The following is a 13,554-nucleotide window of genomic DNA, read 5'->3' as shown; positions in this document are numbered from 1 at the left end:
TAGGTAAACAGAAGTGGTAGAGGATGAGATTTGAACGACTAGGAAGGATATGTGGATTGGTACCAATGTGAGGAGAAAAAGCACCTGGGGTGTAAACAGCTTTAGGATTAAGGTGTTCTGTACCATCCATTTAAACTGGAGCAGGGAATTTGGGACTTGCATTAGACATCAGCAAATTGCATTTGTCTCTGGCCACAGCTGCTGTTGTTCTCTCTGTTTGTCCATTGGAATTCAGAATACATGACCAGAAGTTCCTGCTTGATTTTGTGATGGCCATTGAAGTGGATACAGCATGACAAGGTCCTGGAGGAAACAAATTTGTTTGTTGTTTTGATTTTTCCTCAGAACTTAAAGGCTTGCCACAGCTGTGAAGATTATTCCAGCTCAAGCTCATATTGTTAGAGGTTTTAGCCCTATAGGAATATTTGCCATTGAGCTGGAGACACCTGATCACATTGAAGCCTAAAGAGAAATGTTTGTCTTAAGTACATAATGTGGCTTATCGGCTTTTCAAGAAACCAACCTTTGCTAAACAGGTTTCAGAATAGGCCATGAGGCCTGGTACTTCTGTACTGTTGTGATTTGCACTGGGGAAGGACATTTTTCCAATTGATGGTATTTTTCTTGTTCACATACAACCCTTTCAGTTTTTCCTTTCTGCTTTTAGTTTCTGTGTCTGAATGTCTGAATACTGTTTACTTCTTCAACTTCATTTGCATTTCCCTGTCCCACCTCAGGTCCAGGCATACTCCCTTTTATGCAGTTGACTTTTTGTTTTAAAGTTGGGGTTTTATTTGGCTTGGGTATGTGTTTGGGCCCTTTGCTCAAGACCTTTGAGGTTGCTTAGAGATGGAGAGTGGCAGGGCAAAAAGAGGGAGGGAGATGGGTATATGTCAGGCTTCATGGAGGAAAAAATCCCCACCACCTCGTAGATCTGTGGATTGCCACTGCTGCCTATTATTCCCCTCTCCTGTCACCTTGAGGTAAATGTTTGGTGGGTTATTTTTTTTTGTTTGTTTGGGTTTTTTTTTTGGTTGTTGTTGTTTTTTTGTAGGAGACTTGCATATTTATTATTTTAATTAGTCCCAGTCCCTGAAGTTTTTGGGCCAGCCATGTATTTGGAACAGGACTCTGGGTCATAACTGTCATCAGGTGAAAAAAAAGTTCAGGATCTGTTGAAGCACCAGAATAAACAGCTGTATTTTAAGAGGACTGCAGAATGCTGGCTTTGAAGTTATTTCTGACAATGGGTAACTTTATGGAACCTGCCAGATGTCTAAACTTATTTAGGTGATGAAAGGGGTGGTGAGTTCTTAACAAAATCTGGAACTGAGAGAGCTCGAAGAGCTGGCCTTGCAGTCCTTGAAAATCCCTTTTGTTTTTTTAGGTTCTGGTTTGCTAAGTAAAAGTTACTCTGTGATATTTCTGATTTCTACTATCTGTGACTCAAAAGTCAGGATCTAACTTTCTGAATCGTGCACTGAACCTTGGCTACACTTTAGTTTCTTATATTTGTGCACAGTAGGTGTCAACATGCTACCGTTGGTATTCGATAGTTAAAACATGAGAGATATGGTCTATCCAGTACAATGATGATTCCGTGAGACTCAGTCTCAATTTTGCTCACTTCTTACTCAGAAAAATAATAAATTCAAAATTATTCTAAAATTGGAAAACTTGGCTGTATTAACTTCATTTTCTCCTTAACCTTCACAGTGAGTGAGTCCTGGAGTGAGTGTGTCCTAAACCAGGTTTATATTCTGCCTGGTGCATATGGTTGCCAAGACCTGATGTCTCTCTGAGCTGTACTGGGCCTGAACATTGAATTAAAACAAAAAAACACAACAAAAAAAACAACCAAAAAAAAAAACCCGAACATAAAACCTCTCCTCCCCCCCAAAAAAAACCCAAATAATTAAAAAAATGGTGGTTATGAAAGAGGAGTGCTGACAGAAGTAGACTGTAGATTTATCCTAGATATAAATTGCCTATCATAATGTGAGTCTGGCAGTGGTAGAGAGGTATTTAGTGCTTTGATGGCATTTACAATTTAGGAACTATAGAACAAAAGAAGCACCTTATTCTACACAGACAATAAAGATGTCTTGTGTGTATTACTTTCCTTTCTCTTCCTAACCTCTTTGAAAGTACAACGTTGAAAAACGGGAGCATCTGTGGAGATAGAGAGTGAAAATGAATCCATGGTGCCATTGAACCTTATCTGCTGCAGATTTTCATTTTGCTGAGAAAATAATGGCAACACAAATGTATAATTCCTTTCAATAGTAGTAAATTTTGAATGTGTGAAGGAAGGTGTTATGTGCAGGACCACGAATGGTTTGCTTAGCTTAATGCTTATTGCTGGTTAGGATCAAAGCACAAGGCAGTTATGTTGTAATACTGCAGTTGTTGTATAAACTGATTCCTCATGTAACTTGGAAGAATAATAAAAACAATACTGTCTTTTATTCCTAAAGTTCCATTCTCTGCAAAGAGCTTTTAAATGACACAGCAGGAATGACTTCTCTTGCCAGTGAAAAGCACCCACCTGCAGGATGAAACATGGCAGTTTTAGCAATGCTCAGCAGTAGAATTCAAATATTTTCTTTTCAGGGCAAAGAGAAACCTACCATACAGCTGAAATTGCAGGAAAGTATTAGGGAGACAAAATAATTTTTCCAAGCAGAATATGGATCTGTCTGCTGTACTCTTCTAAGATGATTTTCTTCAAATACCTAGTGGTAAGACTAATAAATCATACATTTAGCTAGGCAACTTGGAGGAAAAGTGTAATACTGGACTCTGTCCCAGGGAGGGAGACCCAACGATATCTTAGATCTTGCAAGTCCTTAGATACTGAGATGTTCCAGTAGAAATTAGAGATGCAGAAATAAAGATAAAATGGACGTTGTTGAAGAATTCTGCTTTGCCATTTCATATTCCAAAGGAGCTGCCTCTGTTGCTAGACTTTGTGAAGGAGGAGACAGCAAGTCGCACTTCTGCTAGTAAGAATGCTTTTCTGTGCTGTGGACTTCTCCACTTTCATTCTGTATCTAGTGCCCTTTCACTCCTCCTTTCCACTGTGTACATGGCATGAAGAAGACAATGTGCCAAGCCCAGCTACCAACAGACAACTAAAACAAGGCCTTTGAAAATGCACTCCACGGAAATAGCAAGTGTTATCAGGTTGTTGGAGTTTTAAGGAGAAAATTAAAATCAGCATGCATATTTTGTTAATTAAAAGTACAATTTGATTTATCAGACGTATCTCAGATTATTAAGTGAAGACTAGTTCTGAAACTTTGCTTTTAAATATTTTGGCTGCTGTAAGTGTTGCCAAAGGAATGAGATTAAAAATAGACCTGAGCTCTGATGGCACTGGTAATTTAGAAGCAATTCCACTGCTGTATGTATGAATTGTTTGTCATCTTCTCTTTCCTTGTTTGTTAGCACTAAAGAGCATGTGCATGGTAGCACAATCTTCATGCTTTATAAGCCTTCCTGTGCTTCTGTCGCTCTGCTCTCTAATCCAAAATCCTAATCCCCTGTGACATTCCTGTTAGTTGCTCTGAACAAAATTCTGTTGCCACAGATGGAGGATTATGATGACTCTAAGCAGCAGGAGCAGATGAACTCTGAGAGACAAAGATCCTTTTAACGTGCAAATGGCCCATAGTACTAAGGAGTGAAGCAAAGCATAATACCCAGTATCTATGTTGTGCTGTCATAACTGGCTCTAAAGATGGCGGATCGGGCTTCGAGCTTCCTTGTGCTATTGTTAGGCTTTCAAAATTTCTCATTTTTGTGGTGCTTTGTTTGTTGGGTTTTTTTTTTGTGTTTGTTTTTGGTTTTTTTGTTTTTTGTTTTGTTTTGTGTGTTTTTTTTTTTTAGGTCTTTTTTTTTCTTTTTCTTCCTCTCTCTCCTTTTTCTTCCCTTCTGGCTGTTTTGCATGTAGTTTCCATCTTCACTGTCAGGTTCTGTAAAATATAATTCAGAAACCACAGTACTGGACATGAATTCAAGTCCTTTGGCTCTCTAGACTCTCTCACTACAAGCACCTCAAGCCACAGATACTAGGCCTCATGCGTTATTCCTTGAGTAGGGTACTGACCCTTTCTCATGAACACCAAGACAAAGGATATCCTCATTAGATGATGCCCCTTGTCAAGTCCAGTTACTGATTAAAGCGCTTTTGGAAGAGCGTAGGAAGAGAGGGGAAAGAAATGTCACTGAAAATGCTCTTCTGCTTTGCTTCTATGTAATAGTTTTTACAGTTGATGCTGTAGCAAGTTTGTGTAAAGTCACAATTACTTTCTGGTTTTATTTTTTAAATATATATAACTTACTTGTTTATACCTCTAGGAATATTGACATTCATATTTAGGGTCAGAGGTTAGATAACGGAATAAGAAGGTACAGGAGATGCATAGGTTCCTTATTCCTTATCCTCAGATAACGCAGACATGTTAGGCAAAATAACTAGTATTCTATTGCAGATTGTTAAATTTCATCCCTTTTTTTGCTGCACTAGAGTAAGTCTGAACTGAGTGTCAGTCCCTAGCCTGGTGCATATGCATCTATATAGGTATATTTGTTTGTTTTGGAATTTTAAAGGAGTGTAACAGCAGGAGGGAAGTGTATACATACGTGTGCCTACTAGCCCACACTGTGAAGTCTGTCAGCACTGTTGTAGTCTCAGAAGTGATCTGTTAACTTACACTGTGCCAGGGAGACCACTGGGATTTATACAGCTGCAAGTAAGAGTCAGGTGGGTGGGAAGAATAAGCAAAGGGGAGGAGAAAAATGTTGCAAAATGCTGCTCAACTTTCACTTTGGTAACGCAATTTTTTTTTGCTGAGGCTGCTGCCATCTCTCTTCCATAGGTGAATTTTCTTTCAAGAAGTTTGTTGTCTGCTTTTATTATCTGCACTTATGCTTCTTCCTAGAGGTCTGGGTTTTCTTCCTTTTTTTTTCTTCTTTTTTTCTTTTTTTTTTTAACGGTATAACAGATTGTGGAAGAAACTCAGGTTTTTGTTAATGTTTGGTTAAACTCTCTGCCTCACATGTTCCTTCTCATTGCAAGAGAGATCTAAAGAAACACAGCTAAAAAGCTACTGAAATTCACCCATCTTGAAGCAGGGAAAGATGATCTGGTGGGAAGAGTGGGAACTCTGCACCAAAACTGTGACTCTGTTCTTGAATTGTTGGGAGGATCATGGCATGACATGGGACTTCCAGTTAGATTTGGATTCTACAAAGCATTTTTGATATTCAGATTGTGCATTTGTAAATATGGAAATGCCCAGATACACTATCTGAATATCAAAGATGTTGTATAATTATGGAATTCGGTGAAACCACTGTGGGTGGTCTCAGGTGAAGGTTGAGGAGTTTCAATTTGGATTAAAATATTTGAAAATGCTGTCTCCACTTTGGTGTGCCCTATCTCATCTATAAAGTACAGATGGTGGAGCTAATGTGATGAAAAGGCAAGGATGAAGGATAAGATGAGCTTCATAGAATTGCTGTTATGATTATGTGACATAAGATTCTGGTAGAATAGTTGTTTCTCTGTCCTCATGGTACTGTCTTAGATTGGAAATGGTTAACAAACTGATCTCAGGCAGCCTAGCCTGTTGATCCTCTGTCATCTACTCTATTTCTTTTGCTTGTTCTTTTCCAACAGTTACAGGATGTAGAATAATAGGTATGTTAACTATAGTTGTACATTTTATTTGAAGTAGTGCACAATAGGAACAGCATACCTTTGTCTAGAATGCTGAAGACAAAATTCTTTCATAGGAATTAACTTCTAAACTCGTGTTCTATGGCTTGCAGCTTCATGTCTGCTCTGAAGTGATTCAGAATCCAGCTACCAGCTACCTACTTGTGGATAACATACTAGATGTCATTCAGAATCCCTCTGATCTGAAGATCACTTTTTTGCCTGTTGCTTGGGTTGTGTCTTTGGGAGGTTTATGTGAGTAGGATAGCACCTGTTAGCTCCAAATCACAGAACAATGAGAGGCTGTTCTGTTAGTAGTGGCTACTTCTTCCTTTGCTTCCCCCAAAGACCAGGGAAATGAATAAAGTCCTGAATAGAGAGGTGTCATGGACTAATGTCATGCCCTTCTGAGGACTTTATTGGCATGTTCAGAGTCTCTGGATTGATTGGTTTGTTTTTCCTTAACCTGTAAAGCAAAGTTGTAGCCAACTGAGGCTTCAAAACTTTAGTTTGAATCCACATATCAGGGTTCTTTGGGTAGGATGAAGTGTTGGTTTGGGCCCATTTCTTAGCCTTCATTTCTACAACGGATCAAACTTCCAAGGAAGCATGACAACCTGGCAGTGTTTGTTATCCTTGCATCACACCATATTTTACAGTAAATTTATTTGAGCAAACACCGAACATTCAAGTTGGGTCTGCCTAAGGGGGAATATGTTGATGTTCAGTCCTTGCTCTGTGTTAGTTTGCTGTTTTGTCGTGTACAGTTGTCCTTGTGCTCTTTTTACCTGAGTTTCTTGCATGTCCAAGAATAGAAAAATGTTTGGTTAGTGTGTTTTTCTCTTCTGCATGAGGATCCTGATAATAATGGCAACAATGAATTGGACATTTTGTGGGCCTGAATAAAACGATTCTCTCAGCTTTGTTTCACCCTTTTCTTGTCATCCCTTCTCCAGGACCGAGCACTACCTGCCAGGAAGATTCCTGTGCAAATCAAGGCATCTGTAATCAGCAATGGGAAGGCTTCACCTGCGATTGCTCTATGACTTCATATTCTGGGAGCCAGTGTAATGACCGTAAGTAGGCTTCTCCATTGGATTGATGAGCTGTGAATTCTGATGGTTGAGAGCGCAGAGAACCCATAATTAGATTTACTTTCAGTTAAAGTGCAACTTTCCTAAAAGTCAAAGCCAAACCTGGTTTCCTGGAAAGTTTCTTAGAAGCGTACAGCAGGTTATTTTTTCTCCCTGTTGAAATGAAAATGTGCAATTCAGTATGTGTTGGAGGTTTGGTTTTTTTTTTTGGAGTTTTTTTACTTCTTTTTAAAAGCTAACTCAACCAGACCAGTGATGGTAATTGATGTTAACAGAATTCTTGTTTTCTCTAAACCAGGAATGACTTGTATATATCGTGTGAAACATTTCATAGGTAGAAAATGGCTAGGTTTTGTGTACTGAATTATGCTTTGAGATTTTCATGCAAACCTTGGTGACAAAGACATGGATTTCATGTGAAACTGACGAGTGGTTTTCTAGATTGACTTCTGCTGAATCACTAGCTGTTTGCTAAGATGAAAAATTGTTTACTAGAATGTTCAGTTAAAACTGAGTGGTCAATTAAACATACAGCAACAGTGCTGTGCTTCTTGGCATATTGATTCGCTTCATCTCAAAACATTGGATGTTCTTCTTGGCCAATTATTAGTAAGCTCTCTGATAAAATAATTGAACAAAAACCTGAAGTCTTCCTTTGGGGGCAAATAATCAGCTTTCAGGTGTTCCCTCTGCTCATCCTGATATGGCCTTTGATCCTGCCTGCAGGGTGCAAATCAGTTCAGCTCTACTCTCCCCACTTTAATTATTTAAGGCAACAGTTAGTCCCTTTCTTCCTCCCCACTCTGAGGCAGTTAGGAGTACTGTAGGAAGTGTAACAGTAGGCTTCAAGAATTTGGTTACTTCATTTGTAAATTTTAAGACAGAAAAGACTTACAGTTCACTTTGACCACCTGTATCTCACAAGCTGCTGCTTTTTTTTTTATGGGTATTTATGGTAGACTTTATTAGTGGTACCAGCAAGGTCTGCACAATATTGGTGCCACAGCACTGTCATATCTGCAACACTTCCCCTAGAAGTTTGAGATGTGGCTGAATTGATAGTGCATGTGACAGGCTGTTTGACCTGGTGACAGTCTGTTTCTGCTGAAGGCCAAAAAGCCTGTTTTTCCAAGTCATTCACAAAATGTGGTGTTACCTGCATTGATGTCCCCTTTCTCCCAGCATAGTTCTTACAAACAGATACTGGAAAGTTCTGTCAGCATTCATACTTTGACAGGGACTGTATAAGAATGGTACTGTGAACACAGATTTATAGGCTGGTAATGCCACATCTGGTTTTGGGTTGTTTTGGAATCCAGAGTGACCCCTTTGGGCACAGAAGAAACCTTTCATCTTTTGGCTCCAATTTTCTGCACTTCCGTTTTGATTTGCTTTTGTCAGTTGGACACCCAGTTTCCCATTCTCACACTACTTGTTCAGTCATTCTTTTTAGACCAAATAGCACAGCACATAATAAACCTGTTATGTAAAGGAAATGTTACTTTCAATCCTGTTGGGCTGCATTTAAGTACATACCCAGGAAATTTCTGAAGAGATTATCAATACTGTCAGTTTTGTTTCTAATGTGTTGGGATTCAAAGCTCCAGAATGTCGCAGTGCCCTTGTTCTGCCATTGCTAATGACTTGAAGCAGGCTCTGAAGTGTCAGAAAGCCAAGTTCCTGTATCTGTAACTTGGGATTCCTTGCTGCTTTTAGAACTGGCAGCTGGAAACCATGCAGAGCACAGATGGGAGTTTGTTATGAGTGGGGGTGAAGTGGGTGACACAATAGTCAGTTTCCCAGTGTCAGGCCTGACTGGTGTTTTATAACTGCTCACCTGAAGATGCACGTTTCAAAATGGTACAGAGAGGTAAGTCACATGGACTCCTGAAACACAACGGGGCTTCAGCCAGGATCTTCAAAAAGTGCGTATATCATCCTTTTTGTTTGTTTGTTTGGGATTTTTGTTGTGTTTGCAATATATCAGGAAATTGAAGACATAGTTCTACTCCTGCTTGCATGATGGAAGTGAAAAGTATGGGTTGTATAGAAAGAGAAGGCTTCCTTCCTGTTCTAGCTATTAGATACGGTTGCTATTATACCCAAGTCCAATGGAAATGTAGGCACTTGCATGTTAATTGTATTAAATGTTCTTTAGACTGGATCTTAGTGCAAGTAATGGCAAGGGGGAGATAACTTTTGTGTAACCTGAAGCCTTGCTATTATTTAGAAATGCATCAAGCTCTTTGGTAGAGTTGTTTTGTTTTGTTGTTTGGTGGTTTTTTTGGCCACAGGAGTCCGATTGTATTAATTTAGTAGATAGCTATTTCTATTTTATGAGCAAACTGTGGTCTCCTACTTATATAAATATGGAATATTGAAGTCAGTAGAACAGGTTTAGATTTACACAATGGAAACAGTAGCAAAAGGAAGACTTACTGAATATATTTTGTCTTTCAATTTCTGTTCATCAGTTCAGGCATTCACACTGGAAAATTTGTGTTTCCGTGTGTTTGGTGCAGAATATTTCAGTGCCTCTAAGATAGATAAATGGCATTGCTGGTATTCACTTCTTTTTATTGCTAGGGTAAACTTTGTGAAGTTGTCCAGTCTTATCAGTACTCAAGAAGGTTTTGTGTGCCAATGTGTTTTTGCTTTTAATTTTTTGCTCCAGCACTGGGCCATTAAGCTTTCCAAATCAGATGCAGCAGGTGAAGGTGAAGGAGAAGCACAGGTTCCAGAGATGCAGGTCCAACACCTATAGACGCGTTTCTACATTCACTGGTATTGTGTAACAAGATAAAGATTTAGATCCTTAGTTGAGATGATACAACTTTCATTTTTAGCTGTTATGTAGCTCTGTTTCAGATGTTCTTTACACTGTAGGAATCAAGATTCCTCAGAATGAAAAATTAATGGAAGCTATGGGGCATAAATTCAATTTTAATATGCTTCACTTCGAGTTGTATCATTTCTTATACCAATGTTAAAGTCGAAAACAACAAAAAAACCCCTACAAACACCCCATGCCCTGAAATTTATTTGAGAAGCTCTGTTGTACAAAAGTGAATTCAGAGTTGTGCCCTGCATACTAGCCAGTGCTAACACCTATGAAGAAGTTAGAATCAATGGTACTATTTGGGATATGCGGCATAGATTCTCCTTGCCATTTAAGATCCAATCTTCATTTTTTGAAGTGGTTCCTTTTTCCTCAATCTTTAGAGGTGTTTTTATCAGTCCAGCATTACGTTCAACAGATCTGGGATTCCAACCTGGTTTTAGAATGTTTGTTGCTGTAAGATGTAGTAAATCAGCATTAATATGCCGAGGTTGATACACAGAGGAATATTAAATAGCTTTGTCATGTCAAACTGTAGCTTAGGCTGTTCAAATGTGTAACTTCAAGCAGATACGATATTAGACTTACAATTTAATGAGCAATGTTAATGAATCATCTTGCATCTGGGGTGAACTTTGTCCTGTTACTGTTCTTCACCACAAATGAAAATATGGTACTTGAAGGCTCCAAGTTACCTGAGATGAGATACATCATATATCTAAACTGTTGTCTTATGAAGAGTTTTACAGGTTCTTTAACTTTTTCATGTTGTTCTTTACCTGGTCAAACAATGACATAATCTTTTCTACAGAGAGAATCTATAAAAAATAGGTTTGGGCAATCTAGCTAATGAGAATGTTATATGTATATATCTATGTATATATATGCCAGATAGATCATAGAAAGCGCTGCTTGTTACTCAGTGTCTCATGCAGATGGGTAGCACTCAGGGTTGGGCTTTCCAAGAGAAATTGCCAGGCTAACAGATGTATGTATTGTCTGTAAAAGATCAATAAGCTGCAGCAATGAGTAGTGCAGGCAGAGTATAAAGCACTTTTTCAAATAGCTTTTTTTAAACGGTTAAGTCCATCTGTTTAATATTGATTGTCTTTTTAGGTGGCTTACATATTTATTTTTAAACCCTGGGTTGTAATATCCGCCTGGTTTAAAGACAAATTTTCCATTTGATTGGTAAAAAGAAAAGGCAGCTCTTTTTTGTGTCCTTTTGTGTATGTTCATATGCTTCCAGTCTGCATGCCTTTTAAAAGAGCCTGTTGAAAAGGCAAAGCAATACTCTAACCTTCCAATTTGATTGTTTGGTTAAGTGTGGCTCATTTTGTGTCTGAAGGGGATGTAGTACACACGGCTGTTGTTCTTTTTGTGCAGTAAGTCATATTTTTCTTCTGAGATTCCTTTCCATGCAATGCATAATCTATATGCTTCTACTGTCTTTCTGTGAATCACATTTGGAGGAGGGAAGGGTTAGGGGGAAAGGGAGTCATGGTAACTTTGCTCTTTTGTCATTAACACTGTCACAGGAAAAGCTGTTAATAACTTTGATTCTGTAATCAGTGAGGCTTACTAGCCAAAATCTCTTTTTTTTTTTTTTTTTTTACTTGACTGGAAAAGGAAGGCTATTAGAATTAGCAGAGTGAGTCTAAGACCAATAGTTTGCAGTAGAGCACAGAGCACTTGGGATTGGATAAGGAAGACCTCTGCCTCATATGTGTTCTGAGATGCCAGAGATGTCAGAGCAGATCTATCCCTCTTCCACTAATCCACTTCTTCCCCCCTCCATGTAAGTAAGTGGAAGAGTACCAAAGTGGATTGATGCTTCTGAAGCATAGTCTGTAGACTAGGTTGCAAAAAGGCAGTGGCAGAACCATCTTTCATCACCCCTGTCTAAATAGCATGGCACAATAGTCATTAGAAGAGACTGCTAGCAGGGCAAATGGCTACAGCAGGAACTGATGCTTTATGCTGATGGCTTTATTCTGATGTGCTCAAGAGCCATTTGTGCTCTACACTGAGCCATTGAGCAGTTACAGATCTCTCCATGGCAGGATTCAGACACCCAGTTAGGAGATGGACCCTACTTCATCTCCCTTAGTATTTTGTACTCTTTTCCAACTGGGCCAACTTTTGTCCAGACTTCGTGACCTTCCTTACTGCCAGTGCCAGCATGCTTAGCTTGATTTACTTGCAGAAATCCTCTTCATTGTTCATGTTTAATTATCATGCATTCATTTCTAATGTGTCCAGCTTATCATTCACTGAGCCAGAGAGCAAGAGGTTGCTAGTGTGTAGAAAATAAATCTGCATAGACTTCATTAGTCATGCATGGCCAAACCAGTCAGCTGTTTAAATATCAGCACGCTTAGGGATTTGCCTTTGATACTACAGAGACACCCGCTCTACAATGAAGCAAGAGTCACCTCTGATTTATCTTGAGTGAATCGTACTTCAGTACAGCAGGTCAGGCACCCTGCCTACTTCTTACTTCCCTCCTCATGCTTTGCCCTCATTTACTCAGTTGCCTTTTTACATACACTCTACTATAACTAGTGTTTTCTGTCTGATGGCTCATTTCCAGATGCTGCTGTAAGCCTTTGGTGTCTTCTGTCTCTGAATGACCTCATCCTCTGAGAGCTGGGATAAAAGGGAAGGAAAATGCAACTGTGCACTTTAGTACATGATGTGATTTGGGTTGTGAACCCTGCTTTTACCCTTCTTATCACTGTTTACTTTCATGCACTTTTCTGATGTTTTGTAATAACCTACTACATAATTGCTTTGGCACATGCGTGTTTAAGAATGCTTGTTGCTTTTCTGTGTACTGCAAGGCATTTCCCATTACTTGAGTAGCAGCTGTAAAATATCAGATGAGGCTGCAGATCAAGAGCTTGCTTGCCCCATGTTTCCTTTGGGAGTTATCCAGGATGGGTGGGTAGTGTTGTCAACACCAGGGGGAGGAATTTCGGTGTCCCTGTTTTAGGTGAGCAAGAGGGAATTTGTGTGACAGGTGCTTTTTGGAATTGCTGCTTCTGCACCTTTCAACTTCTCAAGGTGCCCTGGCAGTAAAGTGTTTCCTTTTTTTTCAATTGTGAAAGCTAGCCAACTTTATCTTTTTGTGATCCCCAAAATGCAGCTAGGTCTCTAGTGAATAATTTACAATTGCTTCAACAGCTTGGCAGAAGAAGCATTTAGGATGAGAGCTGCAATCAGTCACTGATATCTGTGCACACCTGGCTGCTGTCAGCACATAAACTATGGTCCTGCCATAGTACAGACTTCAATAGGGTGGAAGGAGAGAGACTTTTTACAGGTGGCAGTGGTTACAGCTTCTGTTATCAACCTTTAAGCAGTTCAAGCAGTTACTTAATTCTCTTCCTGATGCTGCTCAGCACCTATGTGCCAACATTTTGTTCCATGTGATTTCTGCTCTCTTTGACAGTATTTTTTTACATGGTACTTCTTGGTAGTCATGCAATAATTATCACTTTTCATGTCATAAATAGCTGAGTGAGTGATACTGTGTCCTGGGTATTTTGCCCCATGAAAGCACTGACCTCTGAAACTGTTCCCTCAGAAATGGCACAGACAGGGTGTGATCTCTGGTAACACAGAGTTATTAGGTGAAAGCAGTAACAGAAATGTGGTACAGCAAAACAGGAGTCTCTGCTTGTTCTGTCACCTCAAGCTCCATTTGCTGCTTCTGATCTCTAAGCACATAGAATACTTACACTAAATGTAAATTAATAAATTAAATGTTCTAAATTGTCAAATGTAACAAGGATTTGGTTATTTTTAAATGTAGGCTTTTCCTTGTAACATCCTGCAAATGTTTGTTTAAGAAGCAGTAAATGTAAAAACTCAGGAAAACACTGACAGGTTTC

At 39.2% G+C, this 13,554-nt stretch overlaps 1 protein-coding gene across 10 annotated transcripts in view; it reads left to right on the top strand.

Moving 5' to 3' along the window:
* NRXN3 (neurexin 3) overlaps positions 1-13,554 on the top strand; it is an 894,623-nt gene that overhangs the window by 332,046 nt on the left and 549,023 nt on the right. For all 10 annotated transcript variants that reach the window (XM_065685949.1, XM_065685942.1, XM_065685943.1 and 7 more), the window contains one exon: positions 6,682-6,801. In XM_065685949.1, coding sequence (XP_065542021.1) covers positions 6,682-6,801 — 120 coding nt within the window. The remainder of the gene's footprint in view (positions 1-6,681; positions 6,802-13,554) is intronic.

Source organism: Lathamus discolor, chromosome 6 (assembly GCF_037157495.1).
Source record: "Lathamus discolor isolate bLatDis1 chromosome 6, bLatDis1.hap1, whole genome shotgun sequence".
In the NCBI taxonomy this organism is placed as follows: domain Eukaryota; kingdom Metazoa; phylum Chordata; class Aves; order Psittaciformes; family Psittacidae; genus Lathamus; species Lathamus discolor.
This window is presented reverse-complemented; position numbering and strand designations above follow the sequence as displayed.